This window comes from Eschrichtius robustus, chromosome 3 (genome assembly GCF_028021215.1).
Source record: "Eschrichtius robustus isolate mEscRob2 chromosome 3, mEscRob2.pri, whole genome shotgun sequence".
Lineage (NCBI taxonomy): Eukaryota > Metazoa > Chordata > Mammalia > Artiodactyla > Eschrichtiidae > Eschrichtius > Eschrichtius robustus.
The window spans coordinates 29,272,889-29,283,158 of NC_090826.1; the positions used below are offsets into that span (position 1 = coordinate 29,272,889).

At 58.6% G+C, this 10,270-nt stretch overlaps 2 protein-coding genes across 4 annotated transcripts; both read left to right on the forward strand.

The window, feature by feature from the left end:
* Positions 1-273: 273 nt before the first annotated feature.
* Positions 274-4,146, forward strand: TEKT2 (tektin 2). Of its 3 annotated transcripts, none has more exons than XM_068539508.1 (10): positions 274-384; positions 1,183-1,394; positions 1,477-1,602; positions 1,780-1,985; positions 2,503-2,646; positions 2,722-2,836; positions 3,020-3,127; positions 3,253-3,396; positions 3,558-3,637; positions 3,805-4,146. In XM_068539508.1, exons 2-10 carry the CDS (start codon positions 1,239-1,241, stop codon positions 4,016-4,018), a joined length of 1,293 nt encoding a protein of 430 aa, XP_068395609.1. In that variant the 5' UTR covers positions 274-384; positions 1,183-1,238; the 3' UTR covers positions 4,019-4,146. The 3 variants fall into 3 exon arrangements, with proteins under 3 accessions (XP_068395609.1, XP_068395611.1, XP_068395608.1); XM_068539510.1 differs by having other exon boundaries at positions 1,206-1,394; XM_068539507.1 differs by having other exon boundaries at positions 351-384; positions 1,186-1,394.
* Positions 4,147-4,689: 543 nt separating this feature from the next.
* On the forward strand, positions 4,690-10,111 carry ADPRS (ADP-ribosylserine hydrolase). The gene is made up of 6 exons (XM_068539511.1): positions 4,690-4,915; positions 7,397-7,493; positions 7,779-7,986; positions 8,088-8,272; positions 8,599-8,699; positions 9,274-10,111. Exons 1-6 carry the CDS (start codon positions 4,702-4,704, stop codon positions 9,564-9,566), a joined length of 1,098 nt encoding a protein of 365 aa, XP_068395612.1. The 5' UTR covers positions 4,690-4,701; the 3' UTR covers positions 9,567-10,111.
* The last annotated feature ends 159 nt before the right edge of the window (positions 10,112-10,270 follow it).

The window sequence follows — 10,270 nt, forward strand, 5'->3', positions numbered from 1 at the left end:
GGCGCACGGGCTTAGTTGCTCCATGGCATGTGGGATCTTCCCGGACCAGGGCTCGAACCCGGGTCCCCTGCATTGGCAGGCGGGTTCTTAACCACTGCGCCACCAGGGAAGCCCCAAAGTAAAGATTTTTAACTTGTGAATGAAGTGAACGCGATATCCTGATGCCCTCTCCTCCCCACCCTCTTGCAGCACCAGCCCCGTCGCCGGCCCTTTCCTACCCGGAAGGCCTCTGGCCCCAACGCCGCCGCCGCCGCCGCCGCGCCGCCCGGCGGTTACCAAGCTGAACGCGGGCTGTGATGACCCGCGCGCGGAAGGGGTTGCCTAGCAACCGGGGGCGCTTAACAGAGGAGCCGGCGAAGGGAGGCGGAAGTGCGCGCTGGGAAGGTGAGAGGAGGAGGGGACAGGGGTGGGGAGGTGCTCACCCCCTCCCGCTCCTTTCTCTGCGCCGGGGTATTAAACTGAAGATGACTATCCTGGGAGGGGAAGGGAGAGATTGGGCTGGGAACTAGACAGACCGCAGCTCCTCCCGCTGGGGCCCCTCACACACCCGCTCCTCCTCCTCCAGCAGAGGGCAGAGGGAGGGAATGTGATCCAGGTGGGGAGGCGACCAGCCCCCCACCCCCAATTCCCTAGTGCCAATTCAAAGCCCCTTCGAAACAAGCCGGTCCTCTCTGGATGGGGACAGGGCTTCTTCTCTTAGATCCCGCAGGGTCCTAGCCCAAGGCTGGGGCAGGGAAAACAAAGAAAGTTCCACAGGACTTGGTTACTGGAAGTAGCGGTGGAAACTGGATTAAGGGCTATTTTTCCTGCTACCTGCCCACCCCCCTCCACCAGCCCCACTGAGCACTTGGCACTACACACACACACACACACACACTCACACACACACACACACATGCACACACACACGCGCACACACACATACCGAGGAACCCCATTATCCCCTTTCACCTGCTCCAGGACCTGAAGGGTCCAGCAGTTTGTGTCTGTGGATGGATGGGTGGGAGGAAACTTAGTTAGTGCCTCACACGAAGTTGAGTGTAGGGAGAGCTGTTTCCAAGCAGGCTTCCAGCAGGAAGGGGCTTGGAGCAAAACGGACAGGAGCACGTCCTTTGGAGGGGCTTTGATCCAGGAGAGGCTTTCCTCAGTGGTCTCCTGCAGCCTTGTTTGCCCCACCCCCAGCAGAGGTGGGTGTCTTGGAACAGGCCTGGGGTCCCTGAGCCTTCGGCTCCTGCACCATGGCCACGCTGAGTGTCAAGCCCAGTCCACGCTTCCGGTTGCCAGACTGGCACACCAACAGCTACCTGTTGTCCACTAACGCTGAGCGGCAGCGAGATGCCTCACACCAGATCCGCCAGGAGGCCCGGGTCCTCTGCAACGAGACCAACAACCAGGTTGGGGGCCGGAGCCCAGTTGGGTGGGAAAGGGATAGCCCCCAACTCCCACAACCTCTTTATCTGGCTCTGTCTCTTCCAGACCATTTGGGACGAACATGACAATAGGACTCGACTGGCAGAGAGGATTGATACTGTCAACCGGTGGAAGGAGATGCTGGACAAGTGTCTGACGGACTTAGATGCTGAGATCGACGCCCTGACACAGGCAGGGAGCCAGGGCAGGGTGCCAGGAGACCCTGCCTGCAAGGATCTCCCTCTCCCTCCCCTCCTCCGGGTCAGGGTATTTGGTGGCATGTCCATCTGAGTCACTTGGCCTAAGTGGGGATGAGAGCTGCTTCCCAGCGGATGGCCCCACCAGCCTCCTGTGCCCTCTCTTTTCTAGATGAAAGAGTCAGCAGAGCAAAACTTGCAGGCCAAGAACCTGCCTCTGGATGTGGCGATTGAGTGCCTGACCCTGCGGGAGAGTCGGCGTGACATTGATGTGGTGAAGGACCTCGTGGAGGAAGAGCTGCACAAAGAGGTAGAGGTCACTGAAGCCACCAAGAAGGCCTTGCAACAGAAGATCAGCCAGGCCTTTGAGAAGCTCTGGTAAGAGAGAGATATGTCATTCGCACGTTCACCTGCCTTTGAAGGCTGTGTTTTAAATGTAGAACATGTGTATCATGGGTAACAAGTCACTGGCTCTCAGGCCGCCTTCTGCCCCTGCTGTGCCCATGGCAGAAACCACTCACCCACTGATCGTAGCACTTTTTGCACCACCCGGACGTGGTCTCAGAATACTTCTCATGAACCTGCTCTAGGCAGCCATTATCAATTTATTGGAAGCATGAGAGATGAAGCCCATGTGCCACCACCCTGACTTTCTGGGAGTGTGAGCCTTGTGAGTGTAGCTACTGGAGTGTGCCCTGTGGGTGTGTACAAGCACTTGGTGCCATAATTTTGTCTGTGGGGAGCTCATCCAGCTGTGCCCATATTTGTCTCAGCTGCAGCGGCAGCTCCATTGTCACCTCAGCTTTCCCATCCCTCCTTGTCCCTTCAGTACCATGGGGGCTGCGTTCCAGGGCCTTGGAGGTATGGCTCCTGATCCAGTCTGTTCTGTCCCCAGCCTCCTGCAGGAAGTCCGACAGCAGCTGAACTCTGACCATCGGGGCAAAATGGAGACACTGGACATTGACAGAGGCTGCTTCTCTCTCAACCTCAAGTCCCCGAACATCTCTCTGAAGATTAATCCCACACGTGTCCCCAACGGGTAAGAAGGGCATTTCATTCAGTCTCTCTTCCTCGCCGCAGAGGCCATACTCTGATTATTTCCTGCCACCTGCAGCTCCACCACACTCCAGCAGTGGGATGACTGCAGTCAGTTCAACAAGAACCAAGCAGAGGCTGAAATGAAAGGGGCCATAGAGCTGAGGGAGGCCATCGCCCTAACTATTGCCAAGGTGACTGACCACTCCCCCTACCCCGATCCTCCATGGCTAAGAGATGGCCCCAGCATGCACTCAAGCCCTTGTCTTTTGTTCCCTGTCAGCCGTGTGGCATCCCACCCCTCACCTGAGCGACATCCTCAGCTGGCCAGAGCTTATACCCTCCCCTTGCCCTCCCCGCCTACTTTCTGTCCTCAGACCAACAACGAACTGGAAGCCCAGAGGGTTGCAACGGAATTTGCCTTCAGGAAGCGCCTGTGGGAGATGGAGAAAGTGTACAGTGAGCTCAAGTGGCAAGAGAAGAATGTGAGCCTTCTCCGTTTGGTCTCCTGGGGCCTGGACTTCCTGCTGTGGGATGAGGAGCCTGATGCCCTGCCAGGAAGCCCCGGACTGGGTGCACCAGGTGGAGACCAGTCACTCTGTCCCTGCAGACCTTGGAGGAGATTGCCGAGCTGCAGGAGGACATCCGGCATCTGGAGGAGGATCTGCGCAGGAAGTTACAGAACCTGAAGCTATGCCACACCCGGCTAGAGACCAGGACCTACCGGCCCAACGTGGAACTCTGCAGGGACCAGGTACAAGGGCACCCCAGTGGGGTACGGGCCCCCGGCTAAGGTTCCTCAGGATGACTCACTCCCTGGTGGAGCAGGGGTGCTGGCACAGGGCAGCCCCCAGACCCGTGGGCAGAAGGAGAGTGTGGCTGACCTGGACTCCCAACCTGCCCCTCTGCCTCCAGGCACAGTACGGCCTCACTGAGGAGGTTCACCAGTTAGAGGCAACCACTGCTGCCCTGAAGCAGAAGCTGGCGCAGGCACAGTAGGTTTGGGGAGTGGGCAGGAGGGGCGGGGAGACACCTCCCACCACTGGGGTCCCTTGCTGCCTGCCAGCTTCCCTGCTGTCTTCCTGACTCAAGGCTGGTGAGCTCAGCCCTGACCTCCCAGCCTCACACCGGCAGTGGTGGGTTGTTAATCCCTCCTCCCCAGGGACGCTCTGGACGCCCTGTACCAGCATCTGGCCCGGCTGCAGGCTGACATCGCCTGCAAGGCCAACTCCATGCTCTTGGACACCAAGTGCATGGACACCCGGCGGAAGCTGACCACGCCAGCTGAGAAGTTTGTGCCGGAGGTGGACACCTTCACCCGCACCACAAACCGCACCCTGAGTCCACTCAAAACCTGCCAGCTGGAGCTAACCTAGCGAGGGGGCTGAGGGAGGAGGGGAAGGCTGGTGGAAAATGAAAGAGGGAGGGCAGTGGAGAGAACGAATCTAATAAAGGTCGGGGGTTCTCAGTCCAGACGGTTCTTTGCTACCCCTGCATGTAGCCAGCGGGGAGAGGGCTCTTGGCTCTCCTGTGCACGGAGGAGCAAAGATGGGGACATCATCCCCCAAGCTCCATGTTCCCAATCCCATGCCCTTCTCTGGGCTAGGCCAGCACCCTGGGCTCCAGCGCCGTGACCTCTAACCAGCTCTGTCCCAGCTGGACCCTTGCGTGCCCTCTTGACGCCTAGGGGAAGCCCAGAGGGGGCTAGGGTGACAGGGGGAGGGCTTGGGGGTGGCCGCCCCGGACTGAGTGACCCGAGCTGGGCTGCTGTGGCACGGCTGGCCGACCGTGGGGGGCAGTGGCCCGAAGGTCTGCCTCAGTGCGCAGCCCTCGGAGACCCTTTAGTGGCCGTCCCGCCCGGCTGTGACGCCGTTTACAGGTCGGGGAAACGCGGGCTAAATACAGAGGCCGGGCCCAATCGAATGAGGGCTGCGGAACCGCCCCTTGTCACCCGCGGGGCAGCTGCGACTCCGGGCCGCGGGGCGGCGCTGTGGGGCCGGCGAAGCCGCGCGGTGCGGCGCGCGCGGGCCGCACCGGAAGTGGCGGCTGGTCCGCGCGGATGGCGGCGGCGGCGGTGATGACGGCGGCGGGCTGCGGAGGGGCTGGGGCGGCCCGCTCCCTCTCCCGCTTCCGAGGCTGCCTGGCGGGCGCGCTGCTCGGGGACTGCGTGGGCGCCGTCTACGAGGCGCGCGACACCGTCGACCTGACGTCAGTCCTGCGTCGGGTCCAGGACCTGGAGCCAGACCCCGGCTCGCCGGGGAGCGCGCGGACAGGTGGGCGGGGCCGGGCGCACTGGGCACCGGGGAGCCGCGAGGGACTCGGGCGGGGAGGGGACAGCGGCTGGAGGGGCCCGATCTGCACGACCCGCGGGCACCTCGGATTCAGCGTGTCCAAATCCGAGCCACGTCTTCACACGTCTCGCCCCGAACGTTCGCCAGCCCGGGGCTTGGCTACACAGACCTCCCAGCCGTTCAAGCCACGCCTAGATTGTGCCTAGTCCAATACTTAACGTCCCTGCCGATTTTACCCATTTTACGCGTTTTACCCGGGTCTCCCGAATCAGTGGGCCACCAGTCCATCTCCACGCAGCTGGAGTGCACTTCTGAAAGCAGATCTTATCGCGGCCTCCCCTCGTGAATCTCTGCAGTAATTTTCCATTACCCTTGGGACAGAGCCAAACTCCTTAATGTTCCCTACGTGGCCGGCCCTCGCCTTCGTCTCCAGTTTCACCTTATACCACCCTTGGCCTTGCTGTCTGCGCTGCACTTCCTCTCACTTCGTGCCTCCTCTAGCTCAGGCCTTTGCATGTACTGCTGTCCCTTTGCCTGTAATGCTTTCTCTCCTCTGCCTCTCCCTCCCTGTGCAGTCAACTCATCACCCAGATCTCAGCGCAGTATCACGGCTGAGGATGATTCTTCTTGGAGAGCATGTAGAATAGTAAGAAAAAGGGGCCACACCCGGAACCCTGGAGGAGGAAAAGGAGCTAGAGAAGGAAACAGTTTATAGGAGGAGAAGCAGGGGAGATGGGTAACAACAAAACTCAAGAATTTCAAGATGAAGACACTGGTTACTGGTGTGAGGCTACAGAGAAGTGGGGGGAAGTCTAGACTTAGAAAAGCATTTTCAGTAGAAGGTTGAACCCTGGAAGTTAGATTTCAGTGGGTTTAGGAGGAAATGGAAAAGGAGAAAATAGAGTATGTTTGGTATGAGGGGAAGGAGAGAGATGAGCTGGGGCTGAGGTGAAGACAGGATGGGGGGGGACAGTTCATAATTTCATTTTTGGTTTGATGTTAAGATGAGGGGAAGACATTTTAGGCTGAGATTTTAGGACCCTTTGGGTGCAAGTGGCAGAAAACCCAACTCAAAATGGCCTGAGCAAAAAGAGAATGCATTGGCTGGCATCACTGAGAAGTCCAGGGCAGGTCTGGCTTTAAGCAGAGCTAAATCAAGCCATCTCCTCAAGACTCAGTTCCTCTCCTTATTCAGATCTGTGTTCTTCTGGGTGGGCTTCACTCTGGCAGACCCTTCCCACGGGGTGGCCCTCAGCAGCTCCCAGCTCAGTATCTCCATCAGAGGAAGTTTCTCTTCGCAGTGGCACCAGCAGAGGTCTCTGGTGGAGTCTCACTGGCCTGGCTTAGGTCACCCGTCCATCCCTGAAACAGGGAATGGGGTGCTGTTTGTCTGGGCTGGAGGTGGCATTGGCTCCATCCCCTATCATCTGGACTGGGAGTGGGAGAGAAGTGATTCCCTGGGGGAAAGCAGGGTGCAGGGACCGATCAAAGGGAGACCGGGTGCTGTTGTATCACAGAGGGAGGAGTTGAGACAAAGGAAGGGCAAGGTCCCTGGGGAACTGGGCTGGCGGGGGCACTTCAAGAGGGACCAGTCCCTCTGAGGACAGAGTGGAGAGTGTGGCTGTGAGTAGGTGCCTGTGAGCCTCTCTTCCTGGTGCAGTAGGGGGTGGGGGCTCCTGAGAGTGAAAGGGGAGGAGAAGGCAGGGTTGGGGCTTGGGATACACAGAACAGGGCGGGGATGGGGGGCGAGGGCAGAGGGCAGATGTGAGGAATAAAAAGGGGCTCACTAGGGAGTATGCTTTGTTCTCTGTAACTGTCTCTTCTTCAGATAAAACCAAGTCCTTGGCCCTAGCTCACTTATAGCCTATTTGAGAAGCTACCACATAACCAATGGTGTGTGTTAGAAGTGCCAGAGCAGTAGACTCGGGCACCCAGAGGAAGGAGACAGGGCCAGAGGAGGCGGGGGGGGGAGCAGCCCCACCTGGGAAGGACTTGACCCAGGCTCCAGGATTGGTTCTGAGGATGTGGAGAGGAGCAGTGGGATATAAGATGGGTGAGGAAGGGCGGGCTTCAAATGGCCAAGGCAGTGAGTTTGGACCTCATCCTGAAAGCAATAGACAGCCATTTGAGCAGGAGAGTGAGATGAGGAAAGTGATATTCTACTCTTTTTCTGGCTGCATATATAGGTTGGGCTGGAGGGTGGGGAATATGCAGGAGATTTGAGAGGCCCAAAGCAGGTACATTAAGACTGGAGATGCAGTGATGGCAGCCAGAAGGGGTGGAAGGTTTTCCTCCAGAAATCAGCAGGACATGTGACTGACTCAGAGCCCTGGAAACTGGATGGGAGTGAGAGGCTGACTTGAGGCCTTCTGGAAGTAGTAGATAAAAGGAGTGAGTGGGAGGCCAAAGCCGCCACCCTCGAGCCCTGCAGCTTGATCTCCGCCCCCCGCCCTGTCCCTGCAGAAGCACTGTGCTACACAGACGACACAGCCATGGCCAGGGCGCTGGTGCAGTCCCTGCTGGCCAAGGAGGCCTTCGACGAGATGGACATGGCTCACAGGTGAGGGCAGTGGTCCTGGGGTGAAGCAAACCAGGTGGGCGGAGTTATTGCACCCCTTGACCAGACCAGTGACATCCGTGCATGACGGGACACCCTCCCTGCACACCCCGCCACAGGACACTCCCTAGGGCAGCTGCAGCTTCCCAAGCTAGAAGTGACAGCACCGCTGGCACAGGCTCCAGAGGTCCCCAAGGATTCCTCTTTTCCCAAACCAGCCAGGTTTCTTCTCTCCCAACCCTGGCAGGCATCTCTTAGATCATTACGCTGTCCCCTTCTCTCCCCTAGGTTTGCTCAGGAGTACAAGAAAGACCCTGACCGGGGTTATGGTGCTGGAGTGATCACCGTCTTCAGGAAGCTCCTGAGCCCCAAGTGCCGTGATGTCTTTGAGCCTGCCCGGGCCCAGTTTAATGGCAAAGGCTCCTACGGCAACGGGGGCGCCATGCGGGTGGCCGGCATCTCCCTGGCCTATAGCAGTGTCCAGGATGTGCAGAAGGTAGTTAGGGCTGGCTGGCTTCTGGACACTCTCGTCCCTCCCTCCCTCTGCAGCTTGGGTGCTGTGACAGCAGGTCTTTGCCTCCCTCACCTTTGCCCTAGTTTGCCCGGCTCTCGGCCCAGCTGACACACGCCTCCTCCCTGGGTTACAACGGTGCCATCCTGCAGGCCCTGGCTGTGCACCTGGCTTTGCAGGGTGAGTCGTCCAGTGAGCACTTCCTTGAACAACTCCTGGGCCACATGGAGGAGCTGGAGAGTGATGCCCAGTCCGTGTCAGATGCCCGGGAGTGAGTATGCGGGCTGGAGGCGCATCTGTGCATGTGCATGCTGGTGGGGTGGCCCTGCCTCAAGCTGAAACCTTCCTTCTTTAATTGCAGGCCCTAAGGAGGGGTGGGAAGAAGCCCTTTGCCTTGGCTGTGCCTCAGGGCTGTCCAGGTCCCAGAGAACAAACGGGGCGGCTCACACCTCGCCCTTCCCACTTCTTGCCCTGACACCCGTGCCTAAGTGTCAGATGCCCACGTCCCTGCCTCGCCCTCCCATGCAGCCCTTCCCCCTCCTGCCTTCTCCACCCTGCTGGCTCCGACCTCCCTGAAATCTCGCCCCCAACCCACAGGTTGGGCATGGAGGAACGTCCATACTCCAGCCGACTGAAGAAGATTGGGGAGCTTCTAGAGCAGGACTCAGTGACCAGAGAGGAGGTGGTGTCCGAGCTAGGTGGGTAGCCCCCCCACCCGTCATCCTTCAGGGTCAGTCTTGGGCTCAGGGGTGCCTGGAGTCACGCCTGCCGCCATCACACCTTTGCCAGGGTTGCTGAGACGGCAGAGCCATGTTCTGTAGGGTCCTTGGCAGGCTGCGAGCACAGCACCCTCTTGTTCTAGGGCGACAGTACCCTCAGCCTTAAAGCTAAACATCCCAGAAATGGCAGCCGGCCGCTAGTTTTTTACAGCTAATGGTGATAACTGATGTTTATTCATACTGTGTTCTGGGCACTATGCAGAATGCTTTACCTCTAGGATGTCATTTCACCCTCACACCAGCCCTGCGAGAATTCCTAACTTTATTCACTCTCTACACGAGGAGCTGAACCCAAGATACAGCAATCACACAGCCAATAGGTGGGCGAGCCGGGATTTGAACCCAGGTAGTCTAACCCCAGAGCCTGTGCTCTTAATTGCAGCCCAACTTGAAGCTGAGAGTGTTGATTTGTGGCAGGTGGCAGGAAGCCTGGGGACATGTGGGGCTCGGGAAGGGGGGTGGGTCAAGTTCCCATAATCTGGCTTCCCCACAGGGAATGGCATTGCTGCCTTTGAATCTGTGCCCACTGCCATCTATTGCTTCCTGCGCTGCATGGAGCCCGACCCCGAGATCCCCTCTGCCTTCAACAGCCTCCAGAGGACTCTCGTCTATTCCATCTCACTTGGTGGGGACACAGACACCATTGCCACCATGGCCGGGGCCATTGCTGGCGCCTACTATGGCATGGAACAGGTGCCAGAGAGCTGGCAGCAAAGCTGTGAGGGCTATGAGGAGACTGACGTCCTGGCCCAGAGCCTGCACCGGGTCTTCCAGAAGAATCTGTGAGGGCCACAGCTGCTGGGGCTCTGCCATACCCAGCAGGACCAACTACAGCTCGGATTGGAAACCCTGGGCTCCCTTAGGCTTGGCTCCCTGCCTCGGTCTTCCTGCGGTGTGGCCGGAGTGCACCCTTGGGGCTGGGGACTCCTTTGGGGAGGTCACTGAACAGTGAGGGAGGGACGGGTGCCTTCTGGTGCTGGGTTCCTGGCTTCTGCAGAGCCTCGGTGCTCCTGGCTCCTCAGTCAGACATAAGGGACCAGGGCAGGTTTTATTTTGGAGCAGTACTTGTGTTTTCCTTTATTATCTAGGACATGGGATTTGGGGAGGTGGAAATGATCTGCGGCATCATTTCTCCTTGTTAGGATTTAACCAATTTGCCAGGATGCCTGCCTTTGACTGCACAGGGCCCCCGAGCGCCAAGTTCATACGGATCAGGAGGTGGACACGTGAATCTAGCTGATCTAGATGCACACCTGGCCCTTGGCTGTCACGGGTCTTGTTAACAGCTTCCAGACGAAGTTACAGAGCAATAAACAGTTCTTTAAATCCCACCACTGTTTCCTGTGTTTCTCCTCTGCCCTGAATGGATTCTTCCCCCTTTGCCCTTCTGTGCCTGTGCCTCTCTGTCTGGGCCTCACTCTCCTAGGAGCTAGGGACCCAAGCTGCTGGCTTGTGGAGGCATATTCCTCCAGCTGTTCAGCCAGGAAAAG